This window comes from Ursus maritimus, assembly GCF_017311325.1.
Source record: "Ursus maritimus isolate PB19 chromosome X unlocalized genomic scaffold, ASM1731132v1 scaffold_X1, whole genome shotgun sequence".
NCBI classification, from domain to species: domain Eukaryota; kingdom Metazoa; phylum Chordata; class Mammalia; order Carnivora; family Ursidae; genus Ursus; species Ursus maritimus.
Window position 1 is genome coordinate 1,714,027 of NW_024423319.1, and position 19,019 is coordinate 1,733,045.

The 19,019-nt window shown below is 48.7% G+C and overlaps 1 protein-coding gene and 1 long non-coding RNA gene across 2 annotated transcripts; both read right to left on the reverse strand.

Annotated features, from left to right (window-relative positions):
• Nucleotides 1-257: 257 nt before the first annotated feature.
• LOC121102033 lies at nt 258-2,225 on the reverse strand. Its single transcript, XR_005834045.1, has 2 exons — nt 1,851-2,225; nt 258-1,532 (listed from the first exon to the last, which is right to left on the reverse strand). It is a non-coding gene; the product is annotated as an uncharacterized LOC121102033 (long non-coding RNA).
• Nucleotides 2,226-17,134: 14,909 nt separating this feature from the next.
• LOC121102037 (transmembrane protein 187-like) lies at nt 17,135-18,667 on the reverse strand. The gene has a single exon (XM_040626889.1). The coding sequence runs from the start codon at nt 18,417-18,419 to the stop codon at nt 17,619-17,621; it is 801 nt and encodes a 266-aa protein (XP_040482823.1). The 5' UTR covers nt 18,420-18,667; the 3' UTR covers nt 17,135-17,618.
• Between the last annotated feature and the right edge of the window lie 352 nt (nt 18,668-19,019).

Genomic DNA, 19,019 nt, shown 5'->3' on the forward strand with positions numbered 1-19,019 from the left:
TCTCGTCAACACTTGGTACTATCCATCCATTTCGTGATAGCCATTCTGGTAGGTGTGAGGTACTAGCTAACTGTGCTTTTGATGTCCACACCCTAATGACTGATGCTGCCGAGCATCTTTTCACGTGCAGGGTCGTTTCCCTCAGCTTCAAGAAGTAGCTGCCCTCTCACAGTACTGGCAGGCTAGCAGCAAGTTGCCCCGGCCTTTGCTGGAAATGTATTTATTTTGCCTTCTTCTTCTTCTCCTTCTTCTTCTTCTTCTTCTTCTTCTTCTTCTTCTTCTTCTTCTTCTTCTTTTGTCTTCATTTTTGAAGGTTACTCTTCTGGGTACAGACCTCCATGTTGGCCATCTTTCTCTTTCAGCCCCTACAGGCACTGTCCCATCACCTTTCGGTCTTTCTGTCAGACAGTCAGCAGTGTGTCTTCAAAGTGCTTTTATTGGCTACTTTGAATAGTCCTTCTCTGTCTGGGATTTTCAACAGCTTAACTGTGATGTGCTGGGTTGTGATTTCCTTTGTGTCTACGTTGTTTAATGTTTGTAATTCTGTAACCTCCTTGAATCTGGGGATTTGGAAAATTCTCGGCCATTATATCTTCAAGTATTGCTTTTGTCCTTATCTCAAGTCATGCCTCTGGGCTGCTTGTTCTCCAAAATGTACACTTTGTCCAACTTTTATAGCTGTTTTCTGTAAGGGTTAGTCTAATATGCTCTATCATGGCCAGAATGAGAAGTCTCCAAAAGCTGTTCTTCACTCCTCCCACTTCCCCCCGCAGGGCCAACATCAAAGAACCAACACATCTTGTCTTCTCCCATTCATAAATCTCTCCCATTTGCCTTGTAGTATCTCCACCGCCCCCACCGCCCCCGCCGGGGCCCAGGCCACCATCATCTCCATCATCCTTCTGTGGGCAGCCCACCCCTGCCTCAACCTTCAGGGAACTCAGCACAGTCCAGCTTCTCAGTCCTCAGTTTTGTCAATGTAAGCACAGTAGGGTCGCTTCACTAAATAAATAAATATAAAATAAAATAAAATAAAATAAAATAAAAGTAAGATGTTAAACTCTGCCACTGGTTTGCCTCCTTCACAACAGGTCTGTGCCCAGGCAATGAATGCAGTCAACTCCGACCCGTGTCCCTTAGCCTTTCTCTCGGTTGCTTGCGAACCACGTTCAGTTCCACCACCAGTGACCGGTGCGCTGTTTTGGTCTGGTTTTGCTTCTTTCTAAAGATCTCCAAGAGCCAAGCTTCTGTTCTCTCAGCCACCAGTTGCTGTGGCAACCTTGAGGAAGCTTTACAGTGCCAGCAGGAGCCTCGAGAATGAGGCGCCCTAAGTCCCGGCTGTGGATTAAGTCAAAGGATAGGCGGGCAGACAGCCTGGGACCCGTGGTGTCCTAAGCACAGGACAGCAGAGCAACGAGGCTCCCCTTGTGAGCGACGAGAAGAGAGGGTCGACTTCTCTTATCCCCTTCACTTTGTATTTCCTCACCAGATTGCAGATGTGACACCAGAAGGACTCCCCCGCTGTTGTTTTTCTAGAAGAGAATGAAAGTCAGCAGGCGAAAGCAGTGAATGGAGACCTCCCTCTTGGGCTGGGTTTTCTGCTGAGTCACTGCCTTCATGGCTACCCGAGATAACCGACTCCCCCACTTTTAGCTTGTTTCTAAGGCAACCAGTGAACAGGCTGGGAGTCAAGCCAACCTGGGATCAGAGGGAGTCCCATTCCCGGCCACCATGTGGCCTTTTTTTTTTTTTTTTCCTAGCCAGAACATTTTTAGAGTCTAAAAAAAAACAAAAAAACAAAACAAAACAAAAAACCCCCAAAAAACAACAAATTTTCCTTTTAAAAATACCTGGTCATTACAAAGACATCCAAACAGGGCAGAAGAAGAAGAACCCTTTCTCAGTTTCCCAGCCTGGACTCTCCCCCCGCAGGGGTGGCCCCACGAACCTCCACCGTCACCTGCCGTCACTCAAACTACACTCACCATCCTGCACCTTCCGGGCTCCACTGAGCAACAGACAAAAAGGCTGTTCCGTGTTGGTTCCTCTGCAGAGCCGCATAGTAGACGCTGCAGGAATACACTATATACAGATTCCACTGGTGCTCTGCGGAGGGCCACTTGGGTTGGTTTCCCGTTTTTCTGTTTGTGCCTTTACCATCATAAATAATCCAAATCCCTGCGCGTGTATTTTTGCAGACTTAGGCAAGGGTATCTTTAGCTGACACTTCTAGAAGCCAGATTACTAGGCCTTTTTGCTAAAGTGGCCTCCAAAACACTGGGTTTGGGCAAAAGTTTCACCTTCGTAAAGCTAATCAGTGAAAAAGCATTAGTTTGCTTTTTATTTGCATTTCTTTCAGTATGAGTGAGGTTGGACATTCCTTTATTGTCTTCACTGGCCTTTCAAGTTCCTTTCTTTTTAAAAAAAGAAAAAGATTTATTTATTTATTTGAGAGAGCCCGCGCAGCGGGGTGGCGGGGGGGGGGGTGGTCAGGGCAGAGGAACACCCTCAAGCGGATTCCAGGATTCTATGCTGAGCTGAGCGCAGAGCCCAACTCGGGGCTCCATCTCATGACCCTGAGATCACGACCTGAACCTAAACCAAGAACCAGACGCTCAACTGACTGAGCCACCCAGGTGCCCCAAAGGTCCTTTCTATGCACAATCTAGTCATATCTGTGATCAGATTTCCACAGCTTCTTCTTATGGGTACTGAGTTCTTTCCAGATTCTTGATCATAACCTCGGTCTGTGCACACACGTGTTGTGGATATTCTACCCTGGTCTGTGATGTGTCTTTGACTTTGTGGTAGTTTCCATGCCAAAATTTACTCATCTTTTTCTTTACAGCTTCTGGTTTGCAATACGAACGAGGCTTTAAAAGGCTTTTCCCAGTTCAAGGTCATTTTGAAAGGTCACTCATGTTTTCTTTGTTATGAGTTCATCTTTTAATGTTTAAATGTTTTATGCAAAAGACCAGCATTGATCTGATACACACAGAACTGTGCCCAACAAACAGAGGACACACACTTTTCAAGCATATACAAAACCTGCAGAAAAATACCATGCCGTGGGCCACAGAGAAAATGTCAACCAATCAGACAGGTTACTGAGTGCGGTGCAAAGAAGTTAGGGTGAACCAGGAAAAGACAGCACTTCCTCCCCGTAGAATCTCTGACTGGAAATTTTAAAAAACATTTTATTTAGTTTTTCTTTAAGTAGTCTCCACACCCAACATGGGGCTCAAACTCACAGCCTCAAGATGAAGGGCTACCTGGGAGTTTTAAAACACCCTTCCAAAGTAAATTTGGGTTGAAGAAGAAATTCAAATAACGAACACTAAATACTACATATAACTTTATGTCAATACCTTGGAAATTCTAGATTAACTGAATGACTTTCTTTGAAAAGTAGAAATCCCCCAAACTGTTTCAAAAAGAAGTAGAAAAACTGAATAGGACAAAAATCTCGCATGGGGTGGAATTGCCGGGCACAGCCACAGCCTCTAAAGGGCCAGAGGCCCTGCCATGTGACAGGCACAGTCCATGGTCATTTTAAATACACTGTTCTTGCCCTTGGTAGAGGTGGTCACGCGAGGCGGCAAGCCTAGGAACCCTGAGTATTAGAAGAAGTGACCTTTTCCCACACTCGGAGGCCCTGCCCAGCTGAGGCATGTAGGGGGTTGAGGGGCCGCATCTGGCTCTGGGCACTATTCTGCATCTTTGGCTAATGAACTTGGGAGTCAAACAGAACCGGCTTTAAGGACGTGTGTGGTCTCCTTCTACCTTATGCAGCCACCAGAGCCACCAGACCCATCAGAGGTAATAAAGGGGGTCCCCACCCCATTTTCCAATTGTAGCTATTGGCTATGGGCCCCCTGAAATGACCACTGGAAAAACCTGTTGATCAAGCAAAGCTGAGTTTATTGGACTCACTGAAATGAGGAAGAACACCACCTCAACAGAGGAAACTAGAAGAGCCTTAGAGTCTGAGGTTATGACGTCATCTCATTGGATTGGTGGACACAGCCTAGGGGCATGACTCAGAAAGAACTGAGATGAGGCTCTGCAAAGCGTTGGGTCACAGTCCTACCTTCCGGGAATGAGTATGTTCTGGCCCTAGAAGTTAGTTTACTTTACTCTTACCCAGTTCGACAATGGAATGAGAAAGGATGCCTGTCACGGAACTGTTTCTCATGGCGGCCGGAAGTCATGTCTGCACCAGTGTGGTTTAATACAGGGCTAGGAAAGGATGTTGGTTTCAGGTTTCACAACTAAGACCCCTAGGCCCGTAGTGGCTCCCAGTCCCCTAGAAGTCAAGCAAAATCAAGCTTCTTGGACGTGTGAGGTCAATGGTGGGGTGTTTGTAACTTGGTTTGTCGGGTCTGGCTTAAGGCGGGACGTTCAATGAAGACATGTGATGGGGAGTGAGTGAAACTGTTTAGGATTGGTGGATGCTTCAAGGGTACAGAGCGGGCTTTGGAGGGAGCCTCGAAAGACCCACTGAGCCAGCTAGTGTTCTCTGGTGGGAACTGTTACCCTGAGGAGGGCTAGTTGAATAATTTAATGTTTGGATAAATGGATTCTGGGGAAGTTCCTGAAATAAACAAGTTATTTGCAACTTCCTCTTCCTAGAGAAGAATTTCCTGGCATAGTCAAGGCATGTGAGTACTGGGAGAACAGAAGCTGGGTGATTATCGATGGTTTCAGTTCTGGGCTGAGGAGCTCACATTCTGAGGTCAAAATCTGCTGCATTTGGGGGAAGCCACCTCTCCTTGGAGCTCACTGAGGGGTGTAATTGAGTGGAACTGGCCCTCCCAGCGCCACCAGCTGTCACACTAGTACCCTGGCAACAAGGGGCAGCAGCTGGTGTGACATTAGAGGGGAATGAACGGGGGACTTGTCCCCTGCTTGAGTCACCCTGTCTCATCTAGAAGTGGTAGAGCTCCTAGTGCTAGGAAGGCACCACCAGGAGATCATGGGCTTCGAGCCGTTCGTCTCGCCAGCTCCTACCCACAAGGATCTCCTACGGAAGAGCCACCAGCAGCAAGAACCATGGGGTAGGCAAGGTTGAAGTCCTCGTGCAGCAGGAGTGCTTTGAATTGGGTACAAGGGTCATGTTTGAAAATGAACACCATTGAGATTAGGAACCAGAAGGAGAATAACAACAGGAGTCCTGAAAAGCAATAGAACTGAAGGGAGGGGCAATTTCTGGCAAAAATAAAATCATTATATGTGTCTGCTTCCACAGAGTTGAGAGTACTCCCAAAATTGGGGAAAGGGGTGAAACCAGTGCTAAAATCACACAAGCCTGAAGAGAAAGTGGGGCCCAGTCTCGAGTGAGGCCCAGTGAAGAGACTAGCATCCAGGCTGGCAAGAGGATTCTAGCAGATGGAACCGTAGGACCCTTCCCTGACTGATAAGGGACGCCCGCTGGGCTCATGGCCCCCGTGTGTCTCCCTCCACCAAAGTCAGGGGGTAGGGGCAGTCACCAAGAGGAGCACTGACTGGCATCTCACCAAATGACACTTGACAGTGTAAAGACCACAGCTGATGGCACTGCTACAGGAAATGGGTACAGAGCAGGGTCCTCCACTACATTTTCTAACTCTTTTTTTACGTAGAAACCCACTAGTTTGTGACATGGTGTTAATTCTGTAACCAGCCAACTGACTGCATTTGCTTATTTCTTAGAATTCTTTTTCAGTTGATTCTCTTGGAATTTTCTGTTGTACAATCATCTTCTTTGCAAATGATGAGAACTTTGCTTTGTTCTTTCCAACATATATTCCTTGCATTTCTCTTTCTCAATGTCAAATAATAGCGGTGGTCATGAGGATATCACCTTGCTCTTGGCTAATGAAAATGCTCCTGGGTTTCACCATTAGACATAGCACCGCCTTTTGGATTGAGATATATATTTCCTTTTTTGTGGGAAAATTTTATTTCTTTGTTTGACAGAGAGAGAGAGAACATGAGCAGGGGGAGGGGCAGAAGGAGAAGCAGACTTCTTTTGGATGCCAGGATCATGACCCGAAGGCAGACATTACCAGGCGTCCTGAGAAATATATTCCTTTTTTTTTTTTTAAGATTTTATTTCTTTGACAGAGAGAGACAGCCAGCGAGAGAGGGAACACAAGCAGGGGGAGTGGGAGAGGAAGAAGCAGGCTCCTAGTGGAGAAGCCTGATGTGGGGCTCCATCCCAGAACGCTGGGATCACGCCCTGAGCCGAAGGCAGACGCTTAACGACTGAGCCACCCAGGCGCCTCCCGAGAAATATATTCCTGAAAAAAAATATATGGCTGGAATAATATTACCCATCCCACTTCCTCTTCTAGAACATTTCCAATATCCCACCAAGAGGTGGAGTCTCCTTGGCCCTGGGTGGACTGTCTGTGCCTTGACTAGATGGAGTCTGGCAGAAGGGACACTAGTGACTTCCGAGGCCGGATCCCTCTCATGAGATGCTCTCCCTTGGAAACAAACCCCATGCTGTGAGGCAGGCCACGTGGAAAGGCACATGTGCAGAGGAACCAGCTGACATCTGGTACCAACTCCCCACTTGCCATCTTGGCAATGGATGCCCCAGCCCTCAGTGAGCTTTCCCCAGCCAAAGCCACAAACAGCAAGATGAGCCCCACTCACCTTGCAGGTTCACGAGCATAACGAACACTTGGCATTGTTTTAAACCACTGGTTTGGGGGAGTTTGTTACGCAGCAATAGTTACCTGGAACATCATCTATTCTGATTCCTATGTCATTAAGAGAAGTGAATTTCATCAAATATCTTTTTCTTTTATTTTGTTATTGTGGTAAAATATGTGTATAAAATTTATTATTTCGACTATTTTTAACTGTACAGTTCAGTGGTATTTCAGTTCAGATCATTGACATTGTCGTGTGACCAGCCCCACCATCCATTTCCTGAATGTTTCCATCTTCCCAAACCGAAATCTGTCCCCGTTAGACATTTGCTCCCCACCCCTTTGCCCCCAGCCCCCAGCCCCCACCGTCCTACTTTCTGTCTCTCTGAGTTTGCCTACTGCAGGCATCTCATAGAATGGAATCATACACTCTGTATCCTTTTATATCTTGGCTTATTTCACTCAGGATGTTTTCAAGGTTCATCAGTGTTGAAACATGTGTCAGAATTTTATTCCTTTTTGGGGCCCCTGGCTGGTTCTGTTGGTACAGCACATGACTCTTGATCTCCGGATTGTGAGTTTGAGCTTCATGTTGGGTATAGAGATTACTTAAAAATAAAACCTATCTTTTTTAAGATGCATTTATTTATTTGAGATGGGGGAGGGGCAGAGGGAGAGGAAAAGAGAGTCTCAAGCAGCCTCAGTGCTGAGCGCGGAGCCTGACGCAGGGTTCAATTCCAGGACCCTGAGACCATGACCTGAGCAGAAATCAAGAATTGGTCGCTTCAGTGATTGAGCCATACAGGCGCCCCCAAAATAAAATCTCCTTAAAAAAAAAGAATTGTATTCTTTTTTACGGTTGAATAACATTGCGCTGTATGTCTCTATCACACGCATCAGTTGTTTGTTGTACCTTTCTGACATCTACTGATGCTGCGTTTTTCTCCTTTGATACGTTAATATTACTAATGACAGTAACATAATTCCTAATTGAATCATCTCTGCGCTCTTGGAATGAACTCCACTTAACTATGCTTGCTTGCAATAGTGCCCTTTTATCATTCTTTAAAGTGTCCTCCTATAGGTGATAAATTATATGGGTATAGTTCAAAACAGTGAAGCTACAGATATTATTTCTACTCTATGGGTGAAAGGGGGAAGGTTCAGAGAGGTTAGGTGTCCTGCTCGAGGCCACACTGCTAAGTGGGCAGAATTCACCCAGTTAAAATAAAAGTGCATGGCAGGCCAAGTGCTATTTCTTCTGCCTGGAGTAGTCCCTCTACTCCCACCCATGACACAATGACACACTTTCTGACTATATATTTGTGTGTGTGTGTGTGTGTGTGTGTGTGTGTGTGTTTATTAAATCATCAGGAGCCCCATTGGAGTCCAAACCAGGCTGGCCTCATTCATGACCATACTGCAAGGTGTATTCATTTCTTAACCTGCTTTTGGATTATATTAACTAATATTTTTATTTTCAAAATGTGGATCAATATTTATCAGTGATCATGATCTGCGGTCTCCTCTGTGGTGCGTTTGTAGGGGATGTTACCTTCGTCAAGTCTGGAAACCTGCTTCATTCATTTAGTCAGCCTGGACTCTTGGAATGAACCCACAGGGAGTCTATCCGTGCGCTGCTAATGTTCTTCTAGGGGGAGAAGGTTCTTCGGTTTCACAGAACACATTTAGAAGCTTTTATTTATTTTCTTTAATACGCTAGAACTACCTGTATCTGAAAGCCCTGAGGCTGTTGCAGGGGTGGCTGATGTTCTATTTCTTCTGAGGTCAATTTTGGCAATGTCAATTTCCCTGCTCTCCTAGCTGTCCCACCGTGGGAGCGTGCCTTAAAATCCTACGACCCACGGCCCACGGCGGAACCAAGGGCCCCTCCCACCGGAGCCAGGAGGCCTGGAGCAAAGCCAGGAGAGGCCCCGCCCAGAGCCTGTGGCTCTCCCTTGGCGCAGGGCCACAGACCCAGAAAGCACCTCACCTCCAGTTACTGCTTATCAAGAGTGAGGAGCCCGGTCCTGAAGGCCCGCAGTGCTTCTCCGTGCTGGGCTCCCCTCCCCCCAACCGCTCTTCTTCTCTGCCGCCCTTGCCTCTGACTCTCCGCACTAGGGCAGTCATAGAGGAAGAGATCCTCAACCTCATTAGTCAAGGGGAAATGCAAAAGAAAAGCAGAAGACAGTCACACACACACACACAGCAGAATGATTACACTAAAAAGGCTGGTCATACCAAGTGTCGGTAAGGACATGGAGCCAGGGGAAGTGCAAACTGGGGGAGCCGCTATGGATACTATGGATAACTGTTGGGCAGTTTCTTATGAACTTGGACTTCACCTACCCTAAGTAAGCGATTCCATTTCTAGGTTATACCAAGAAGGATTTAATGCATATGTCCTTACAAAGACTTGGGCATGACTGTCTGTAGCAGGTGGAAACAACCCAAATGCCCATCAACAAAATGAACAGCTCCACAAACCTGTCCAATACCCGCACTGATGCAGGCTAGATGGGTCCCAGAGGACCAGCCGAGAGGGTCCTTGGCTTCATGCAGGACAGAAATCAAATGCGAGCCAAGAGAAAGTGAGTAGAGTTTACTAAAGACCTATGAGAGTGTAGATACAGGCAGTGTCCAGGAGACTCGTAAAGGGAATGAGTCTCATCTGGGGTTTTTATTAGGACTATGGTCTGGTGCGTTTCTCCTCAGTAATCCAGGAACAAAGATGAGTGTGCAGATGTCCTCCACAAGGCACCGAGCCCCTGGAGCCAGGGGTCTGGATGAGTCAATGGGCTTGGAAAACGTTCTTGAGGCTCCTGCCCGGTCACCTCTTTGGTGTTATCTGTTGCACCGGAAGACTCCAAAACATCATTAAATCCTTGACCTTCACAAGGAGAACATACACTAGCAGGCATGTGTAAGGCGGGGGTGTAGCTCCTACCAAGAATAGAAGCAGGAAAAGGAACGAAAAGAGCAGGTTTTCATGGGGTCTCTTTAGTTTCCTTGTCTCAGTACCACGGAGCACCAGTCAGTAATAGAAGGGGATCTATGTGCGGTTATGTGGGGGACTATCACAGGTCATACGCTTCCGTTTATGTGTGGTTCCAGGACATGCAAAACTGATCTGTAGTGCCAGCGGTCACACTGGTGTTTACCGTTGGGGGCTGGTTTACTGGAGCCTCCAGTGTATGCATGTGGGAAGTTCAAGTTGTAGACTTAATCGGGACATAGAAAGAATTTATGTCGGCTTCTCATGCTGTAAGATTCACTTGAAGTACCATCACCCACCAGTGTTATTATGTAGTTATTTTTATTAATGTAGTTCTAAGTATTTTAAAATTCTCATTATGACTTGTAAAACTTTGCACTGGATGGCAACTGCGTGTGCTCGCGTGTGTTTGCGGACTTCAGACCTAGTTGCGCTGGGCTCCAAGAATGTGCTCTGACAGCACGTCTTCAAGCGTACTTGCTTTTTGCTTTAAGGCTACAATGCTATCACTGGCTTTCGATGACACTCATGGACGTGGCGGGGCATGGGAGGCCGCCGGCCTGTCGGAGTGCCCGGAGTCACGGACTTGCTCACATTTTCTGCAACTGCACAGAACTGTGTTCTTTTTGACCTAAATACCTTAAGCCCATAGAAACCTCCCTCTATGAGGCTAGATTTGTCCATTTCTCCCTGGAGTTCTGTCAATTTTTGCTTTATGTGTTTTGAAACTATTTTAACATTATTTCTAAACTGTTCCTGTTTTGTCCCAAAGCGTATTTTGTCCAATCGCTCTACCAGCTCTCTCGGTTAGCAGGGGCTGAAGTGTATCTTTGTTCTCATTCTTATACGTGTAATCTTGCGCAGTCGTGTTTTAGGTATGTCTCTAGTAAACGTTGTGGTTTTGATACACTATGACAGTCTCTGACAGTGTTTCTGTCTGAAGTCCCCTCGGAGGTGACATGTGTTGTTTGTGGTGGGTCTGGCTCAGTCCCTTGTGGGAGTCACAGGCTCTGCTCCCCTACCTGTTTGGGTTGTATAATATAAACAACAATCATCTGGGGGAAAAGCCCATCTAAACGGCAGAGATGAAGAGTTTCAGATGGAAAACATTTCTGAACTGCTCACCGGGCAAGGGCAGGCTTCTCTCTGATGAAGCCGGTGTTGGGGGCCTTCTGTGTGCACACCTTGCAAAAAACACAGCCTTAATTTTCGTCCTAGTGTGTGTGCTGCTGCAGGTCTGATTAGAGGTTTTGAAATTTAAGGGTGTGTTTTCAAAGCTTCACATCCACTAGAATGGCCATAAGGAGACAATAGTAACAGAAGCCGGGAGGGAACCTGCCTTCTGGCTGGTGGCAGCCCAAAATGGGCTGCTCTGGGGGGAAACACTCCCAGCTAGACGCCCAAGAGAAAGGAGAACATGTGTGCACACGGAAATGTATACAGAAATGTTCACAGTAGCATTCTTCATAAGAGCCAAAAGGTGGAAACCCTGTGACTGACAAATGGATAAGTTATTATTGACAGGCCACAAAATGAATGAACCTTGCAAACATGCTGAGTAAAAGGAGCAAAAGACACATATTGAGTGATTCCATTTGTACCAGCCGTCCACACCAGGTAAATGCACAGAGGCAGAGCAGAGATGAGTGGGTGTCAGGGGCTGGGGGGAAGAGGGAATGAGGACGGACTGCTAACGGGTCTAGGCTTTCTTTTCGGAAACAATGCTCTGGAAGGAGATGGCGGTGATGGTTGCACAACCCTATGAACATACTAAAAACCACCGAATTGTATCCTTTAAAAGGGTGAACGGTATGGGATGTGACTTCTGTCTCAATTTACAAGTGTATTTTCAAAATGATGTTCGGATCCCAAGTCAGGGTGCTGAGGGCTTCAGTTACAAACGACAAAGCGGCAACAACAGGGAGGGAGGGGAGTCTAAAGCCCCCGGGCAAACCCCACCTTGACTATTGCCTACCTCCCAGAACTTGAAGGTCATTCAGCTTCTCTAAACTCACTTTCCTAGACAGTAAGCCCTTGATTAATACCTGTTAGCTCTTGCCAGTAGGATTCGTGTTTCCTCTTCTCTAAGGCAGCCATAGTAATGCAGTGCAAGGCATGAAGGGCACCTTGCTACGGGCAGATGCTTGTTAAGCCGCTCACAACCACCCCCACCCCCGGAACAAGAGAGGCAAGCGAGGCACAGAGAATTTACAGAATAGCCCCAAACGAGTCAATGGCAAAAATCAACACCGATTTTTTAAAATGTGGCTAAGGGACGCCTGGATGGCTCAGTCGGTTGAGCATCCAACTCTTGATTTCTGCCCAGGTCATGATCTCGGGGTCCTGAGATCGAACCCCACATTGGGGTTCCATGCTGGGCATGAAGCCTGTTTTAGATTCCCTCTCTCCCTTTCCCTCTGTCCCTCATCCCCCCCACAACTGCTCTCTCTCTTAAAAAAACGTGGTTCAATACAGAGGCCATCAGATTTACCGTCTGAACGATTTGCAAGTGTACAGCTCTGTGGCATTAAGAGCATTCGATCCTATTTTGTGCAGCCATCCCCACCATCCTTCTCCAGAACCTTCCCAGCTTCCCAAACTGCAACTCTGCCCCCATTAGACACTGACGCCCCCTCCGTCTCCCCCCAGCACCCCCTCCCCCCCGCCGTGCCCACCGTCCCACTTCCCGTGTCTCTGCATCTGAGTACTCTGGGCACCTCGTAGAGGTCGGACTCCTACACTATCTGTCCTTTTGCGCCTGGCTTCTCTCACTCAGCGGAATGTCTTCCAGGTTCACCCGTGCTGTAGCAGGTGTCTGAATTTCCCTCCTTTTGAAGACTGAAGAACATTCCATTGCGTGGATAGACCACATTTTGCTTATCCGTTCATCCCTCGATGGGCCCTTGGGGCTGCGTCTACCTTTTGGCTGTTGGGAATCATGCTGCTACGAACATGGGTGTGCAAATCTCTCTTCAACCTCTGCTTTCACTTCTTTCGGGGATACACCCGGAAGTGGCACTGCTGGCTCATGTGGTGTCTATGTTTAATTTGCTCAGGCAACCTCTATTTTAAGCCAGGAGGAGCAAACAACAAGGAAATGAAATTCTCGTTCACCCCCATTAGATCAGTGGACAGTAAATCCTCTGACAGCACCAAGTGCCAGTGATGACAGAGAGCAATGGGAACTCTAGTGGGCAGTCATCTCAGCAACCTCTTTGGCGACGGATTGGGCAACTTCTAGTCAAGTGCAGCTGTGCTGTGTGTATAGGGGGATACTCTCGTGAAGGGCTCACACATAAGAAGAGAGGCATGGACGCGGCACCCAAGGAGGGATTATGTCAATGGGCACCTCAAGAGACCCGGGTAAACACTCCCACTGATCTGGTTCTGCAGCCCGCGGGAGAAGGGTCTGGACCCTGTGTTGCATTTATAATAAAGTTACAACACACGCAAGACCGTTGCAAATATCACTAGTGCATATACCCCCACACAGGAAAGGTATAAGAGCACGTGGGGGAATGGGGTACACCCAAGCCTGGGTGGGGGTTACCTCTGGGGCAGGAAGGCAGGGATGGGGCTCCCATTTCATCTGTCATGTTTCATGTCTTTCAAAGGAAGAGACCTGAGCCGACCGAGATCGTGGCATCCCACACACCCTGGCAGAGGCCCCAGTGGAAGTGAGGCGGGGCAGAGAAAGAAGAGACAGAAGTAAAACCAGAAGTCAGCGATTCTGAAGAGAAACAGAGGGCAGAGACCAAAGCGAAGAGCAGGAAATGGAAGAAAAGACTAGAAAAACATGACCATGGTTGGAAGGATCTGCTACGCTACCATGGCCCAGGCTGCAAACAGGGCGGGCTTGGATGGCTCAGCAGACCCCGGGGGCCAGGCCCTGGACGTCAGTGAGCCACACGGCTGCCACAGGCAGTGCCTCCCGGCACGCACAGCCATGTGGCCCACAGCCACCAACTTGCTCAGCAGAGAGGCAGCAGGGACTCAAGGAGCATCTAGGAGGAAGACTGCTTGTCTTAGGAATGGGCACGGGGATTGCTGAAAGGGCCCGGGACCCAAGCCTCTACTTGAAAGGCGAAGAGGTGCTCTCCAATCACACTGGAGGATATAAACCACCTGGTTTATGCTCATCCAAAGATTTCGATTTACCGAGATCTCCACACATGACAGGGAACTGCTTTACGTGTTGGAACTGCGTATGTCCTCCCAGAGGCTACAATGAAACTTCTTACATAGACTTTTGGCATTTCCTCTCCTCAATTCAACATGAGCTAACTGCGGTTTGGTAAACTGTCATGTGGACAATAACAACTGAACGGTTTTATTTCTAAATGTAAATTTTAACTGTTTTTGTAAATTACTGTTTTAAATCATTTTTTAAAAGTAATCCCTACGCCCAATGTGGGGCTCGAACTCGGGACCCTGACTGAGATCCAGAGTCACACGCTCCACCAATGGAGCCAGACAGGCACCGCTATTTTTAATAATTTTATTATGAAAATTTTATAGTGAAAAAGATCTGAAGCAGCTGTAGGAGATGTTAAGATTTGACAAAGCTACCTAATGAGTAGACGAGTATAATCTAGGCACCTGGAAAAATGTCGGAAGCAAGACCAAAAACCCAAAAGCTATGTACAAACAGACAGACATAGAGACATAGAGGACCATGTAAATCTTCAACCACGTTACTTTAAAATATCCACAAAGTCGGGGCGCCTGGGTGGCGCAGTCATTAAGCATCTGCCTTCAGCTCAGGGCGTGATCCCGACGTTGTGGGATCGAGCCCCACATCCGGCTCCTCCGCTAGGAGCCTGCTTCTTCCTCTCCCACTCCCCCTGCTTGTGTTCCCTCTCTCGCTGGCTGTCTCTATCTCTGTCAAATAAATAAATAAAATCTTTAAAAAAAAATAAAAAAAATAAAATATCCACAAAGTCAAAAGACAAATGATAGATTAAGAAAACGTATTTATCATCTGTATGCCAGATGAATGGTTAATGTTTATAATATAAAACAGAGTTCCTACAAATTAAGAAGAGAAAAGACGGTCAACAACGAGGAAGAACAAATCCAAACGTCCAAGAGACAAATGCATGAGCACCAGGTGGGTGTGTGTGCGTGCGTGCGGAGGAGCGCCGGGAGTTAAAGTCACAGTGAGTTCTCGCTTTGCCCCCATCAGATTGGCACAAAGTGAAACAGCATGCTAACACCTTTCTGGTGAAAGCAGGGAGGGAATCACTGCCCGGATGGGGACATAACATCACTGAAGCGCAAGGGGCCCTCGGGCAGTGTCCGCACCCATCATGCAAGTGCACAGGCCTCTCAGGTGGCTTGGTGTCCACCCCCCACCCCCTGCCTCTCCAGTCCAATGAGCCTGTGTCACCTCCACAACCAGCAAGCCCAACCCAACTGTTTTCACTGGGGGACACATCCCCAAGCTGTGGGTATGGGAAAGCAAGGAAGAGAGGCTGAGACACCAGGAAAATGTAGAGCCACGCAATGGGCAGGACTTCGGGCAGGGGGGTGGGATGCCGGGTTTCTGATGCAACTGTCAGCCCATTCGGACTTCTAGAGTTTCCGTTTCTGTGAAACGAGGGGGTGGGGTAGATGGTTTCAGAGATCCCTCCCAGCTTTGGGACCTCTAAACCGTTTAGGCCAAAAGCAGGGAGAGGGCCCCTCTGGTAACCACTGGCTTCACAGCTGCGCAGCTGTAAGATGGAGAAACCCAGCAGACAGAGGGGGTGGGGGACCAGGGTGGGGACAGGCGGGGGGTGGCACAGCCACCAGCCTTCTTCCTCTAGCGGCTCAAACATTGCTGGGCTGAGGCGGTCTGAGATGCCAGCCCCTGGATCTGAGAAAAAAGGGGGCAGGAAGAGAAGGTTCTAGGCCTCTCACTTTGGTTGGGTTAGCTGATTTAGCAAATAAAAAGACAGGACACCCACTTAAATCTGAATTTAAGATAAACAGTGCAACAATTTCTTAGTATAAGCACGTCTCATGTGCTTTTTGGGACACACTGGGACTAAAACATCATTTGTAGTGCTACATTTTATCTGACAGCCTTGGATGGGAGACAGGCGGGACAGAGGGGGTTGGGCTGCTGGCGGTCTCTGCTCTGCCCCTTGTATCCCCGCCTGTGGTAAAAGGCCCCCGTGGTCCCCCACCCCCACAGTGGTGTACCTAGTTCTCCATGAAGCTGTCCTGAGTCACCAGAATCTGACATGCCACCTGTTTCCTGTGCAGGGCGGCATGAAAACCAGTGGATCTACTCTGTCAATGAGGCAAACAGCTACTAAGAGAAAAACAGCAAAAGTGTTGGGGGGGAATCACTCAGATACTAGGTGAAGAACCCACCCCATATAAGACCCTGGTCCTCTATGCCCTCACCCTTCCATCCTCATCCCTACCTAAGCCACCCAAGGAAGCACACTGTCATGGAACAAAGCTATTTCCCCAAACAAATGCCACCCTGCTCTTCACCCACTGGCACGCCCCACCGCCGGGCCCCAAACCATTTGCCCAGGCCTTGCGGGAGGGGTAAAGGTTGCTTGGCCCCTGCCCAGGCAGAGGCAATGCTCGTGGGCACTCACCTGCAGGGTTCTTCAGCTGGTGGCTCGTTTCAGACCCACCACCCACTTGAGAGGTGCCCAGGTGGGACAGATCATCCAGCACAGGTACCCAGTTTCAAAAGCATCTCACCAGTCATAGCAAAGGTCCACATGCCAACCCTCAGGCTCCAGGGAGAGGGGCCTTGGGGGACACGGCGCAGGTGCACGTGGGCAGCCCGTCCTGAGATGTCATTTCGCAGTGTCCTCTTTAACTCTACCTTCACCTTTCTCTTTCAAGAACAGATGCCCTTCCAGTGACAAGGGATGAAACGAGCATGTGAAGGGTGCACTAACAAGTGGGAAGAAAGACTGGGGAGGCAGGGCTTGCTGAGAGCAGGCTCTGGGTCTCCCCAATGGAAACATACACACGACGCTTCAGTAAGCCTACTGAACATCTAAGCCACCCCCTGGCTCTGAGGGCAACATTCTGTTGAGAATTCATCTATTTTTTTTTAAAAGACTTTATTTATCCATTTGACAGAGAGAGAGAAAGAGCAAGCAAGAGAGAGAGCACAAGCAGGGGGAGCAACAGGCTCTCCACTGAGCAAGGAGCCTGATGCAGGGCTCGATCCCAGAACGCTGGGATCATGACCAGAGCCGAAGGCAGACGCTTGACAGAGCCACCTAGGCGCCCCTCCGTTGTGAATTCAACTTTTGACATTTGTGTTTCCTTCATCTGGACATAAAGGATCTGAGGTGACGTGGCTTCTTCCGTGTGACCCGCTGTCAGCTTGGCACTGTGCTCAGGATGTGTTTGATGTGACTCGGTCTCCCCGAACCCACTCGCCTCTGGGGACACTCACTGGCATCCCCACTGCCTGGCCTGACATGCATACAGCCCAGAGCTATTGTGGGTAACCATTTCTCTCCCACCGTGACAGTGATGGATTTCTTGGGGTCATGTGACCCCAATGTTTTATTTTGAAAAAATTTCAAACTACAGAAAAGTTACAAGAATAGTACAATTACCCCCTCCATCCCCTGCACTTAGTATCTGCTTTATCTCTTTGAAAGTAAGTTGCAGGCGGCATAACATTACACCTGTAAATACTGAAGGGCATTACTTCGAGGGAAGGGACAGTCTTCCATGTAATCCTCCTATCTTATCACACCAGGGAAATTAACACCATGACAGCTGCGGGAGGTGGGGGGTGGGGACTGTGAGAGAGGTGGTCAGTGGCTGCAAGCAGCTTCTTTCCATACTTTGGTTCTTTAAGTTTTGTTTCATTTATTTAAGGAATCTCTACACTCCACATGGGACTCGAACTCACAACCCCAAGATCAAGACTTGCATGCTCTTCCGACTAAGCCAGCCGGGCACCCCTTTTCTTCTTCTTCTTCTTTTTTTAAGTTTTCTCTTTCCACACTTTAATGTACCTTCCCCTCAGGAGAAAGTCTTTGGCAAGTGTTTAAATTAGTCAGAAACAAGAATGCACAGTGGAACTGGAGCACGTCACAGACTTTGGACCAGAAGTGGCCCGTGAGCCGCTGGAAGAGACGCCACCGCGCGAGCTGATGGTCGCACAGCTTGAGGACCACGAAGCCCAAGCAGGAGAGCGTGCCCAGAGCCAACCAGATGCCCGAGGAGGCAGTGCCATAGCGCCTGTGAGCACACAGGGCCTGGCCCAAGGCGGCCACGATGTGGGTGCCCAGCGCAACCTCAAACCCACGGGGGTGCAGCAGGGCGAGGCTGTAGCTCCCCAAAGAGAGACACTCGATGGCAAGGAACAGCCAGGGCTCCCAACCCCTGTCTAGGGAGAGGTACCAGGCCACCGGCCATGCAAAGATGGGCAAGGTGAGCCACTGATCAAGCACGGCAGCGGGGCGCGTCTGCGTTGCTATCCGCAGCCACTGAACCGGGCCATAGACCAGGGCCATGCTGGCGAAGACATCCTTCAGGTAACGAGCCCTCAGCGCCTCCATGGGGCGCCCTGGGGCCCTGCCATTTCTCTGTAGCCAGTACACCCCCAGGAGGATGTAGGCCAAGTTAATGAGTGAGTTGAAGGGCATGGCCAGGAAGGCGGGGAGGCTGGCTACGGGGGCTTCGGCATAGTGTTCATAGCCCACTTGGACGAAGACGCCATCGAACACCCCCATGTAGACTATGGCCGTGCAGAAGCAGCCAGCCACAGCCACGTGGAGGAGGGCCTGCCTGGACTCGGGCTCCATGTGCAGCCCCAGGTATGACTCGGGACGGCCTCCACTGTCAGTTCAGAAGTCAGATAAATGTGCCTTGGCCTCCCAGCTGAACCAGCTTCTTCAGCAGGAAGAAGTTCCCGTGGTTTCCGACGCAGATGCTGCGGCCTTACCCCAGAGTGGTGGACGCAGGCCAGAGAAAGGCAGTGGTCCTGCTGCCTGGCTGGCAGGAGTGGAAGAGCGTTCTGCCTTCTTCCTCTGTGGTTACAAAAAGAGTCTGGTTAGAAAGAAAACCATCCAAAAGAGAGCCTCCATCTTTCCAACTCTCTGCCTCAGGATCCACCAACAGTTTTCATCAGAAGACAACAGAAATAAAAGTGAAGCGATATTCCAATGAAGACATATGAATGGCTAACAGACACATGAAAAAATGTCCAACATCATTAGCCATCAGGGAAATTCAAATCAAAACCACATTAAGATACCACCTTACACCAGTTAGAATGGCAAAAATGGACAAGGCAGGAACCAACAAATGTTGGAGAGGATGTGGAGAAAGGGGATCCCTCCTACATTGTTGGTGGGAATGCAAGTTGGTACAGCCACTCTGGAAAACAGTGTGGAGGTCCCTTA

Bases quoted from the DNA above. Each gene is read 5' to 3' on its own strand.
- LOC121102037 (XM_040626889.1), bottom strand. From the start codon at position 18,419: ATGGAGCCCGAGTCCAGGCAGGCCCTCCTCCACGTGGCTGTGGCTGGC.